The 13,604-nt window shown below is 39.7% G+C and overlaps 2 protein-coding genes across 5 annotated transcripts in view; both read left to right on the top strand.

Moving 5' to 3' along the window:
- TMF1 (TATA element modulatory factor 1) overlaps positions 1–3,878 on the top strand; it is a 34,681-nt gene extending 30,803 nt beyond the window's left edge. Inside the window, exon 17 of the mRNA XM_027863860.1 lies at positions 715–3,878. Within this exon, the coding sequence (XP_027719661.1) occupies positions 715–858 (144 nt within the window). The 3' untranslated portion in view covers positions 859–3,878. The remainder of the gene's footprint in view (positions 1–714) is intronic.
- A 7,638-nt stretch (positions 3,879–11,516) lies between these two features.
- The window catches only part of EOGT (EGF domain specific O-linked N-acetylglucosamine transferase), a 45,764-nt gene continuing 43,676 nt past the window's right edge, over positions 11,517–13,604 (top strand). For 2 of the 4 annotated variants that reach the window (XM_027864094.1, XM_027864092.1), the window contains exons 1-2: positions 11,517–11,575; positions 12,578–12,699. The gene's annotated coding sequence lies outside the window, so the exon portion shown is untranslated. The remainder of the gene's footprint in view (positions 11,576–12,577; positions 12,700–13,604) is intronic. The other 2 variants (XM_027864093.1, XM_027864096.1) reach the window with 2 other exon arrangements.

The raw sequence follows: 13,604 nt of genomic DNA, 5'->3' as shown, positions 1-13,604 counted from the left end.
CTGACTCTTGGTTAAGCATTCTATCCACTATACCAGCTACCTTGTATCCCAGCATTAATGGGACTGTGGGAAAAGTTCTGGTTTGAGAGTCAGATGGCCTAAGCTGGAGTCTTGGTTCTATTTTATAACTGATTTTGAAACTTCGGGAAATCCAAATCTCTCTGGGTCTCAGTTTCATCTCATTTGTTTTTGGGTACTCTTTTCCTCCATTCTAGGTTGCAAGATGGCCTCTGATGGCGCCTCTAACTTGAGATTCTGTGATTCGTGGTTTAGTAGAAGGTTACTTAAATTGTTGTGGCCAACACTAGTAATCACCTGATGCCCAGGCCTTTGGTGATGACAAAGATTGATCTAGGTTAGGCCATGGGGTGTCAGGACATTCATTTCTGGGTCTACACTGGAAGCTTTTCTCACTTGCCTAGGACTTGCTGAAGTTTGTGCTCCACTACCTTGGTCTGGAAGAACCCAGGATCAGCTCCACCCTGTTAAAGACCCTACCAGTCATTAGAGGAAGACTCAGTTTAAAAAAAAAAAAAAGCTGGGGTGCTTTAAGATCTCTTCCAGCTTAGAGTAGGTTACAGTTTTAGAAAGGGTGATGGGTGGATATGATGCTTGTCATTTGTCGACTATTAGCACAACTATAAAACAATGATGGCATGAATCTGATTTGAGACATTTGCTATAATTAAAATGTGTGAAAAATTCATTTTGTAGGACTTGGATCAAAGATACAACACCATTCTGCAAATGTATGGAGAGAAAGCAGAAGAGGCTGAAGAACTTCGATTAGATCTCGAAGATGTGAAAAATATGTATAAGACTCAGATAGATGAACTCTTAAGACAAAGGCTGAACTAAACTCTGGTGAAAAATAATTTTACAGTACATCAAAGGAAAGACTGAGTATGTAAATGCAGAATTCTAGTAACTTGTAAATCCTATTAAAGTATTAAAATGTGATTTTCTTATAGAATTTAGAAGTTTGAAAGATTGTTTTATAACATGCAGTACTATTTGAAGTTAAGTTATTTGGTGCAATATCTGAAGATTATTTTTGAAACTATTCTCTCTCTTTATTTAAAATTAATTTTAAAAACACCTGATCTTTATGTCTTGATCAACATAGAGGTTGATTACTTTGCCCTTATATCAGTAAATCTGTCAATGAAATGTTAAAGAAGAATATTATAGAATGGAATTCATATATATTTTGTAGATATATGATACAAATATATCTATAATTTATATGTGTGTATATAATGTATATATTGAGATACATTGCTCATTATAGCCTTGGAATCTTTCACATGATAAATCTTTATATCTAATCTGCCACTCATGAGTATGTACATACATGTTGGACTAAAAAAAGTTACTGACCTTGGGGTATGTTGTTAAATCTTGCATTAATTTTTAGAAAGTATAAATCACAAGGACTTGCTGTCTGAAATATAAAGGGCAGGTAATTCAGACGTGGCTTTTCTTTTTTGATCTAAGCATGACTCCAGTCTGCTCTCTGGTGAATTTCATGTTCTCAGGCCGACATTGGCATTCTCACTTGACATATGGAGGAGTTATTTCACCAAAGTAACAGGATTTAGTTCTATAAAAATGTCCTTTTTTTGTAGCCAGCAAAAGAGAGCTGTAGCTATTTTACATTTGGTTGAGCAGAAATTTACCTCTAACTATAATTTTAGTTTTGTGCTTGAAAACAGTTTCGTTTAAATATTTTTGGAAAGGAGAGACTTTTATAGCATTACTAAAAATAAAAAGTAAATTCACTTATTAAATTAATTGGTTCTTTTAGAACTATCAGTGCTCTAATTCTATAAAGCAATATTTTTGGCACTTTAAAAAGTGAATATTTGAAACAATAGAACTTTAAAAATTTAGAGAAGCCATTTTAGTTTGATATTAATGTAAATCCATGTTATTTATAGTTTTAATTTATTTTGTAAAACATTTTTATATTAAACTTTATTTTTTGTTATTTTTCTTCTGTATTCCAAAACCAATTATGTCATAGGTTGTTTCTGACCTTCATTCTTTAAAAAACTCTTTTGTGATTGCATGAAGACAGTGTTGATCATTGTCATTTTCCTTTTATTTTGAGTGACTTAATATTAATAAATAACCATCATTTTTCAATTCTGTTTTTGTTCAGAAAACAGCCAGGTGAAGTTTGAGATCTGTGAAATGGTTTGATGCATTTATGTCACTGGCCATCTGGTAACTTATAATTGTGGTTTTTTTCATATAATTTTTAGTTAAATTTGCACTTCCAACAGTTTCCTATCACAGAAAACCATGTTGAGGAACTTTTCCAGGGTAGTTAGTTACAGACAACTTCCTTTTTTTCTCTTTGCATTCCAGACAGCAGTTGTGTCACTTGGGCTCTGATTTGTAGCACTAATAAACATTCTTTCAATGTGAATCATACTAATGAAGTTAATTTCTTGTGTTTTACTTTACAAAGCAATCTGATTTCTTTTGGCAAATGTGGTCATGTGAATATTTAGGGGCAAAATACTGTAATTACTCTGAATGAAATTGAAATTCTAGAATCTTTCTTAGAGACAGTTCAGTTACATAATTTTTCTTTTTAGATTTGGCCAGGAGAAAAGTACAAAATAAAATTTAGAAAGTTAAGAAGTTGCAAGATTTTAAAGAGTTCAGAAGTACAATATAAGAGTTTAGGAATTGTAAAATTCTCTCTGAAAAGGTTCTTTATAAGTGTTCAAGGGAAAAACAACCCAACAATCCATTGTACAAACCCAGTCAACAAATCCCTGAAATAAAGAACATTTCCTGGGTAAATTAAAATGAAACACCCATGTATTCTGTCTTTCTTAAGCATTCCAGAAATTAAATTTTAGTACTTAAACATTTAATAAATGAATATAAGATATCGTTTGATAGTTTAGTCATATCCTTGTTTAATTTTAAATTGCCAGATAAATATGTGTCTCTATCACCACTTATTCCTTATCAAGTACAGTTTTAATAATTTTGAATTTTGAAATGGAATCAATTATTAACAGAATAGAATACACTGTTAGGAAATTGAACTGTTTAGTTCTTTAATTGTAAAAAACACTATCTAAAAGATAATTGGATTTATATTTTAGCCTACAGTAAATACTGTGTCCAGTTTGATTTTCCCATTAAAATATTTATATTTTCTAAAATAAAAAGAATTCTAAATTTACAAGCTGAAAAATAGTCCAAGTTACTATCAGCAGTGTTCTTATGTCTCTGTATTATAAAACATATTTTGGATTCCGTGGTAGATAAAAGTTGAGAGTGACTTGTTGCTTCTGGCCCTTTTCTATCCTGTTCTTTTAAAGATGAGTGCTGCTTTTGAAATAAGCTATGTAATTCTATACTATGTAATTCTATAACTTAAGATAGTACAGCTTTAAAAATGGAGTATAACAAGCTTCTAAATTAGGTCATCTAAATTTTGCAGTTGAAGGAACAAAAAAATAAGAATCTGATGCTTTCTTGAATTGTGAATTAGTCCTTTATTGACTAGTAAAAAATGTTTATTTTGAAGTTCTCAAAAAACATATGGCATAAATAATTTATGGACAGCCACAGAGTAAAATAGGAGATAACTGGAGACGTACAAACTCTACTATGTACATATGTTCTGTTTTTTACTTAGTTTTTATTTTCACTACAAATAAATTAATGGATTTTCCCATAGACTAGGCCAGATTTTATCTCCTGATAGTTCATATTTTTTTTAAAGAATTTAAAATGATTCAAAATATAGGTTAATAGAAGAGGTTGCTAGTCTTTTATTTTGAGTTGTAAGATAATGTAAATAACCTGTAAAAAGCATGGGTATTGTTTAAATAAATGTTTTAAAATAATAGTGCATTTCATTTGTAAAAACACAAATTAAGGTAATAGAGATTGTGAGTTAGCTTTGTATGTAGACCATTATATAGGTTTGAAATTTTTATTGGGGTAAAAAGACAAGTCAGACATTTAAAAACACTTTGTATTGTGTGTGTCTTTTCTGATTGATACCATATTTATCAAGCATATTCGTGTTTGGTCTCTTTTTCCCCTTAAAGGTCATCATTCTGAAAGAATGCTTTCTTTTAATTCATCAAGTTCATGCCCTACAGGTGGATTCCTGAGTCCTGTGCACTTGGGGGCAGTATGCCAAAGCCAGAACATTCTTTTTCCTTATCTTCACCCCTTTTTACTTTTCCCCTCTCTCTGTTAAGTTTAGGATTTATAGAATCCTATGCAATCTTTGTGTTGGATGGGGCTTCAAGGCCATCTCCAGCCTTTGCTTGGAGATCTCTGGTGGGGACGACAATGTACCTAGCACAAATCCTGACATTTCATAAATCTTGAATTAAATTAAACTCAGCTTCCCAGGGCAGCCCATTCCATATTTGAATAACTAATTGTTAGGAAGTTTTTTCTTTAAGTTAAGTCTAACTATATCTCTCTTTCCTGTGTTTGGTGTTTATAGGTAGTACCTTCTGTGTTGAAATAGAATGAAGTCTAATCCCTCTTCTAAGTGATAGCCCTTTTGAAGTTCTAGAAAGCTTCCATGGCTTTCTCCCCTTCATCCCAGTTGTCTACTTCTACTTAAACTTGGAGTTCATTCTCGCAGTTGTCCATTGACATCTTGAGGCCTGTCATCAGTCTAATTCCCTTCTTTTGGCTGCTCTCCAGGTGTTCTTCCTAAAGTGTGTTGCACAGAATGGACCCCAGTCCTCCAGGTGGAGTCTATGCAGCAGGAAGATCGGTTTACACAGACACTATTCTCGTCAGCCCATGTTTGCATTGGCCTCTTTTGGCTGTCTTGTATCTTATTGAATTACTGACTCATACTGAGCTTACTGTCCACTAAGATCTTTAGGTATTTTTAAGACTAACTGCTTTTTCTCTAACCATAGCTCTCCCCCCCATCTTGGTTTTGGGAAATAGACTTCTGGGGGAGATTTTACATTGGTCTCTATTAAATTTTATCTTGTTAGATTTGGCATAACATTTTAGTCCACCATTTTCTTTTTGGAGCCTGATTCTATCTTCTAACATGTTAGCTCTCAGTGTAATTATGGCCATACATGCCTTTATGGAAGTCATTGACAAAAATGTACAACACAGTGGGACAGATCCTTGAGGGGAGGGGACATCCACTAGAGACCTTCCACTGGACTTGAGGTCAGGAGAGACCTGGGTTCAAAATCTGCTTCTGCCACTTGGTAGCTATGTTACTACAGGCAAGTTACAGCCTCTGTGAGTTTATTTCCTCATTTGTAAAGAGGACCATGTCAGTTATACCTGACTCTGAACGTTATTGTGAAAATTATAAATGAAATAATGTATATAAAGTGCTTTTTTTTTTTCAACTTTAAAATGTTATATAAATGGCAACTCTTAGGAAGTTGACATCTCCCCATTCATTACTCTTTAGACCCAGTCACTCAAACAATCTCGCATCCTCCTCTGGGCACTGTGTTCTAGCCTCCATCTTTCCATCTTGTCCACAACAGTAGCATTGAGAGACTTTTGTCAAATGCTTTGCTGAAATCTAGGTAAATTATATTCTTATTTTTGTGAACTACTAGTCGATAATCTTAACAGAAAAGAAAATGAAGTTTGTGTGATAATGAGAGGTCAGAGTATTTCTTGCGTTATCTCCTGCATTGTGACGTGCAGGCTTTTTGATTTGCCATGTTCTTTGGGGAGGCCCATGGGGAGGTCCCTAAGTTATCTTGGCCTGCTGTCTTCAAAGCCTGTTTGCTGGTGTAGAAAGCATATGTTCCAATATTTCCTTTTGCTTGTCTTCAAAATTTTCCTCCAATTTAGGATTTGTTTTTTGTTCTGAACTTACTCGCTTTCTCATGACTTTTTCTTTGGAGAGCTTCACTTTTATTGTCTTCAAATTAACTAATTTTGTTAATTGTGTTTTTAGATTAGATATTGAGAGCTTTAATATCTGGTCTGGATTGATTACTAATTTTTTATGAATTTTGTTTTGAACTTTTCTTTAATTTTTGCTGTTATGTGGAGTCCATTGGATTCAGCTTTTCATCAGGCAAATAAGGATCCAGTGAGATGGTATAGGTAAAGCACTTTGCCAATCTTAAAGTGCTCTAAAAATGTTTGTTAGTATCCAGGCAAGATTAGTTCGTTTTCCTTCATGTTCATTTCCTTCCTTCCTTCCTTCCTTCAATATTTATTTAAAAATATTTTAGTTTCTCTTTGAGGTTTTATTTTTTCTTTCTGTTTGTAAGATCATCCTCTCTGTTGGTTTATCTGCTTGTGTGCTATTTTGTATTTTGAATTTTGAAGACCTTTGTAGCACTAAAACACAGGAAATATTTTTATTTTATAAAACACTTTTATATTAAATTTTATTTTTTTTGTTATTTTTCTTATATATTCCAAAAGCAATTGTGTCAAAGGTTGTTTTTGACTTTCGTTCTTTAAAAAACTGTTGTGATTTTATGAAGACAGTGTTGATCATTGTCATTTTCCTTTTATCTCAGAACTTCTCTCTTCCTCTTTTGATCTCTTCTGTTTGTTGTTTTGTATTCCTCTTCACTCATTCTTTAGTACCCCAGTTTCTACTAGGACATAGACCCCCAAGGCCTAGCTACTAGCTTTTAGCTTCCTTAGGTTGGGGACTGTAGGACTCACCAAGCCTATCTCTACCTTGAATAACTTTTGGGGGCGGGGGAGAGGAGAGGACAGGTCTTAAGACTGTTTTCCAGCCCCCTTTCCATCAGGCCCCAAACACTCTCTCCGGTTTTTGGTTCAAAGGGTTGCTCTCTGCATCCCATGTTTTTAGCCTAGCATCAGGTGGGGAACTTGCAGCTTGAGGCCACATGTGGCCTAGATTCTTAAGTGCGGCCTTTTCAGATTTGGATTCAGTAAAAGGCTGAACTTATGGATCTAGAAGGCCACACGTGGTCTCAAGGCTGCAGGTTCCCCACCCCTGGCCTAGCAGAATCAGTGCCAGATTTGGGAGAATGGGAGTCTTGGTGGTGTTCAGGCAGAGTCATTCCTGCAGCTGGGCTCCTAGTTACAAGTCTGCCTGGGTTTGCTGCTATGGGAGCTGTGCTAGTAGTCAAGGTGTGATAGGGAGAATTCTAAATATTAAAGTTTCTTGGTATTAATTCATGAGTTCTTTACCTTCCGTGTGGGAGGAGGGAAGGACTTGTGTGGAATCTGATGTAACTAATCTGTCTCTGGAACAGAGTTTCTCTTTGGAGGCTTTGGGGTTGCTTATGCCAAGTGGCATGCTGTGATCTTGGTGAAGCCAGGCTGAGTCTTAGTGATCACATCTTTACTTTCTAGATGTTTACAAACTGTCTGTTATAATAAATTTTAGAATTTTGCTAGGAATCAACCAGTACCTCATAGAGCTATCGTTTGCATGTTTGTTTGCAAAACAGGCCTTTTTTGGGTAAAGTTTTGCAAAACAAAACTTGTGTTTCTCTAGGCCTGAGACACTTCTCCTGTTCCCTAGGATCTTTAAAAGATACTTAACCTTATCTGTGATCTCATCAGTTTGGAAATTTGCTCCCACAATACAGTTAGTTCACAACATACATTGTTTGCCTGTCCTCTCTGACTCTTGACCATGTCCTTCCTTTAGTTCAAGACCAGTCCAGTAAACATCTAAAGATAACGACTTGAGGGCAAGAGGACAGGATGGTTGGAAAGCTTGAGGAGAAATGAGAAGGTTTGGAATTGTCAAGATGTGGAGAGTTGGTTATCACATCGTTAGAACACAGTTCCTAGACACAGAAAAGCTGGGCTCCAGGCCAAATTTTACAAGTTCTCTGGATGACTTTGGGCAGATCATTTCATTACAGCCTTAGAAATTTCTTTGTGAATTAAAGCTATCTTTATACATATGGAAAAAATGTTCTAAATCACCATTGATTAGAGAAATTCAAATTAAACAGCTCTGAAGTACCACCCTACATCTATCAGATTGGTAATTATAACAAAAAAAGAAAATGACAAATGTTGAAAGGGATGTGAGAAAATTCGGACGCTAATGTTCTGTTGATGGAGTTGTGAACTGATCCAGCCATTCTGGAGGAAATTTGGAACTACACCAGAAAGGCTATGAAACTGCATACCCTTTGATCCAGCAATGCCACTAAGATTAAAAAATAATAGTAATAATAAAAAAAGGAAAAGGGCCTTTATGTACAAAAATATTTATAGCAGCTGTTTTTTGGTGGCAAAGAATTGGAAAATGAGGGGTGTCTGACTGGGGAATGGCTGGATAAATTGTGGTATATGGTTGTGATGGAATACTATTGTGCTATAAGAAATGATGAACAGGACGATTTCAGAAAAACCTGAAAAAGACTTAAATGAACTGATGCAAAGTGAAGTGATTAGAACCAGGAGAATGTTGCATACGGTAACAGCAATATTATTCTGTCAACAACTGTGTGAATGACTTAGCTATTCTCAGCAATACAATGAACCAAGACAATCCCAAAGGACTTACGATGAAAAATGCTATCCATCTCCAGAGAAAGAGCTGATGGAGTCTGAATGCAGGCTGACTCATACTATTTTTCACTTTTTTTTTTTGTTCTAGTTTTCTTCCACAATATGACTCATATAGTTATATATATATATAATAACCTATAACCTCTGTCAGATTGCTTACCATCTCAGGGAGGGAAGGAATTTGGAACTTAAAATTTTTAAAATGAATGTTGAAAGTTTTCACATGGAATTGGGAGAAAATTGTTACTAAAAAAATAAGAAATTTCGTCATGGGGAAAATAATTCCTAGCCCATGTTACCTTGCAAAATCATGAGGATCCAATGAGATTATATAAAATGCCCAGCAAATGTGAATTGCTATTTCTGAAGTTCCTTAGTGGTTTTCACATTGACTTCAGTTAGATGGCAAACTAACTGTGTGACCCTGGACAAGTTACTAATGTGGCATCAGTTTCCTCTCCTATAAAATATGGACATTTAACTTGATGGACTTCAGAGTCCATTCATCTCAATATCTGTGATCCTATAATTACTAGACACAGACGCCGCAACCATTTAAAGTATACTTGATGTATTCTTCCCAGTGTGCAATGTATTCCCCTCTATTTTAAGAAATCTCTCCGCATGGTCTTTATGCCAAAAAATATCTCAGCATATAGCCAAATGGAAAACCAGTTTAAGTTCAGGATTAAAAGAAAAATCCATTTTGGACCATTTGACAGGAAAACTACAGTACTTTTCTTGTATTTGCTAAAAGTAGCATTGTGGCAAGTAAGTTGGGAAAATGCAAAAAAAAAAAAATTTTGTCTTTTGCTACCTTTATATTGATTGGCCCTGAAATTGGATTAGAATATCAAATAAACCATGAACTTTTAACACAATTTTTTCTCTAAGTCAGGCCCTCCTTTAGGAGATCTAAAAGGCTCTGACAATTACTTCACATTCCTGGAATTATTTCCCACAGCCTCTAACTTATTTAGGTTGGCTGGGGGTTGGAAGTGTATTAAACACCAATCAGCCAGCGCTTACAAAGCACCAACCACATGATGGGTGGGCACTGTGCTAGGTAGAGTATATGAAACCATCCCTACCTTTGAAGAGCTAGCGTTTGCTAGCATGTATAATTACATTTGCTGTAATAGGATTTAACCTCTGTTGAGCATGGGAAATGGTGATTTGTGGTTTTGTTGGCAAAGGGAACTCCTGGTGAGCAAACTGGCCTCTTCCCCAAACAAACAGAAAACTTAATTGAGGAAATTGTCAGTATGAGGAGCTTCCATTCCCTAGGATTTCAGTTTAAAGCTGGGGGTGTGATGTGGTTGGTGACAGGAATGAAATAGATGGCAAGTAAAACTTTTGGTGGTAAGTTATTACCAAGATGCATGGATATTTCATTTTTCATTATTCAACCACATTTCCACTTTGAGCTTCCTGCAAGCATTTTCCAATCCCTCTTAATGCTAGTAACTTCCCTCTGAGATTTTCTCAACTTTATCCTGTATATATCTTGTTTGTCATAGTCATTTACATGTCTCTCCTGTTAGACTGTGAGCTCCTTGAGCACAGGGGCTGGTTTTTTTGTTTCTTTTTACCTCTCTTTGTATCTCTGGCACTTAGCACAGTGCATCATGTCAAACCCTTCATGAGCCAGTGGACCATATTGTCCATGGGGTTTTCTTGGCAAAGATACTGGAGTGGTTTGCATTTCTTTCTCCAATGGATGAAAGCAAATCGAGAGTGCCTAGTGACTTGTCCAGGGTCACTTTGCTAGTAAGTGCCTGAGACCAGATTTGAACTCAGATCTTCCTGACCCTAGGTCCCTCACTCTATCACTCTGAGTCACCTAGCTTCTCCTTCTGTGCTTGGCACATAGAAGGTTCTTAATAAGTGTTTGTGTTGTGGAATGACCTTCCCATCTGTCAATCTCGTGGTGGTGGAATGCGTTTCAGTCTTTGAGAATCCCTAGCTTCCATTAGAGCAAGGACCATGTGCCAAGGTACTTTCCTGATCACCCTCCTCCCTTACTGTTCTTTTCCTGAAATTACTTTTTATTTATCTCTCTATATATACATGGTATATGCCCACTCCTTGAAGGCAAGTTCTGTCTTTTTTGTTTCTGTATCCCCAGATGTACAGAGTTGGTAGAGGCAGCGTGGCACATCACACACTGGACCTGAGTTCGAGTTCCTTCCTTGCTGGATGCCTGACCCTGGGCAAGTCCCTTCAGTTTCCTTCGGCCTTATTTTCCTCATCTATAAAATTTAGGGGCTTGTTCTCAATGGCTTTTTCAGGTCCTTCCCAGCTCTAAACCTGCTACCATCCATCCTATGATCCGATGAATTGAATCACAACTAAATTATTTCAGGCCAAATCAAACCAATATACTTGGAAAGGTATAAACAAGATAGAAAAAAAGAATATGAATGACGCGGTGGCAAAGAGACGACGATTGGCTCTTTTTAAAAGAAAAAACGATCACCGAGGTTAAAGGGTATAAAAAAGCTAGAGAGGAGGTAGAGGGTGAGAAGAAACGACTGGACGAAGCTCTCCCCTTTCGTTGTCCCTCAAGTTGTGGGCGGGGCGGAGACAAGGGGAAGAAAGGGAGAGGAACGAGGCTGGGTTAAACTTGGGATCTCGCTTCCAGCTCCTGGAGCGCTCTCTGCGAGCTTCTCAGAACAAACCCACTGTGGGCGGGGGTGCTGTCCCCTCTGCCCAGGATCTCGGGCAGGACGAGCAGCAGCTGGCGGCGGCCTGGCCTGGCCTGGCCGCCTGCCTTCCTACCGCCGCCGGGGCTGGGCACAGCGAAGGCGGACCCGACGCACTTCCCGGGAAGGTGGCCCGGACGGCTCCTGGGCGCCCCCTGGCCCGGCTCTGGGCCCTGGGCGCCGGAGGTTTCCGGTGAGCTCCCGGGGCCGGTTATGACGACTCCCTCCTCCTCCTCTTTCTCCACCTCCACCACCACCACCTCCTCCTCCTCCTCCTCCTCCTCAAGAGCTAGCCCCAGGCGCCGCCTCCTCCTCCTCCTCCTTAGCTGCCGTCGCCGCCGGTCCTTGGGCTCCAGGTGAGACGCGCTAGCTCCGGGGCCCTCCGCAGCCCTGCGCCCCTGACGCGGTCTCTCCAGCGCTCGCCATGGCTCCCCGGAGCTTGGCTCGGGCTCTTGCGACTCTCGCTGGCTGCAGGACCGAGGGCGCCCAGCTCTCCTTCCCCTCCTCCTCCAGCCTGCGGCCGCCGCTTCTCCCTCCCAGCTCCCCAGCTTCCCGACTGGCCGCCCCGACTCGGTCAGGCTCGGGCGCACGGGGCGCAGAGGGCTGCCGCGTCCTGCCGGACTCGCAGGCTCCCAGCTGCACCTTGTCCCCTCCCGGGCTCTGCCCAGGGCATCTCTCCCGCCCGTCTCGCGCTGTCCCGTCCGGGAGCTGCGCGGAAAGGGGCCTTGGGGGCCCGGCTCCCGTCCTGCCCTGCCGGTAGCATGGGCTCGGGGGATGTCCTGCCTCCGGGACCGCCTTCGCACTTGCCAAGGCTCCCCAGCTAAGACGGGACCAGGGGTACCCTGGGGACCCGAGGAGGGCTGGCCCGAGGTCTACTTTCCTCCCCTCCCCTTCCCTAGCTAGGTCCCAGTTTTTGGCTGGCGCTCTGAAGGGAGGCTGCTTTGGCAGGGTGTCAAGGGCAGGACCTGAGCGTGAGAAAGGGTTCTCAGCATTGGAAGGGAGAGAAGAGAGAGGGAAGAGGAGAAAGAGGAGAGAGAGAAGGGAGGGAAGGAGAGAGAGAGACAGACAGAGTCAGAGACAGAGAGAGATAGACAGGGAGGGTGGGGAAGGATTGTGGGAAATATGGACATCCTCTGTTCATCATCAGTAGGGTCTCTCTTGACCAGCAATGGGACTCTGTTTCATTGTAGGAGCAAGGGAGAGGGGGTGGGCTGGAGTGATGTTTGAGAGGGAATTAGCTAGCCTTGGATGTTGTCTCTTTGCGTATGCTTTCTATTTTTCTGGAGGTTTTAGGATCTTAGATTTAGGGGTGGAATGAACCTTAGAGGTAGTCTAGTTTAACCCATTTATTTTTACAGAGAACCAAGGCCCAGAGATGTTTAGTAACTTGCCTAATGTCACACAGGTAGAACCAAGTAAATCGGGTGTTTTGGTTGTTTTTCAACTGTAAATGGGCTTGCTCCCAGGGTAGCCCAGTAAGGTAGGTACTGTTCCAGTTGTATCCTTCTGTACACTCTTGCCTCTCTCTCTCTTTCCCCTAATTCTCCCCCCTCTTTCTCCTTGCTGCCATTTTTCCTTTCTTCTGGCTCCTGTGGAAATAACATGGATGGCATGAACACTTAGGGACAAACCAGAGAACAGTGGCCTTTCTCCAAACAGCTCCTGAGCGGTTCCCCAACCTACTGGGAAAAATCTCTCCCCAGCCCTATGGGCTCTTGGAAGGAAGGCTGCCAGGCGCCCCAGGGCCCACTTTTTCAGCAGCAGCCAGCTTCCTCTGCCTAGGACTCGTGGGTACATGTCCCAGGCAGAGAGCCAAGGTTCTGATCAGGCTTCTCTGCTTTTCTCCCATGACCTCAGCACTGAATTTCCATAGGGAACTCCTTGAATTTGTGGATTTTGTTAAGGTCAGAACAGTCAAGCGGGGAGCAAATTTGGACAAACATTCTGACTTTAGAGAAGGCATAGCCTCAGAGTTAGGAAGTTGTGGGTTCAAGTCCTGCCTGTGAACACTTTCTAGCTATGTAACCTGGATAAAAGTCACTTAAACCAGGCAAATTGCTAAGACTATGAGTTGCATAACTGTCTCCACTGGTGGTGGGAGTTCCCCACACATGTATATGATGCTTTATGGTTTGCAAAGTGTTTTACAAATGTTATCTCATTTGATCATCACAACAACTATTACCCCCAGTTTACAGAAGAGGAATGTGAGGTTGAATGACCTGGCCATGAATCTGGATCAAAATAAAAACCAAACCATTATGACTCTGATGAGGTTTGGGGTGATCTCTACATAGTGCTTTAAATTTGGCAAAGTTGTTTTGCAAACATATTTGATTCTTACAAGAACTGTGTGAGGTAAGGGCTATTATTATTCTCAATTTA

The sequence above is a fragment of the Vombatus ursinus genome, unplaced genomic scaffold, assembly GCF_900497805.2.
Source record: "Vombatus ursinus unplaced genomic scaffold, bare-nosed wombat genome assembly UNPS02014773.1, whole genome shotgun sequence".
In the NCBI taxonomy this organism is placed as follows: Eukaryota; Metazoa; Chordata; class Mammalia; order Diprotodontia; family Vombatidae; genus Vombatus; species Vombatus ursinus.
The sequence above is the reverse complement of the archived record's forward strand: the minus strand, read 5'-3'. Positions and strand labels throughout refer to the sequence as shown.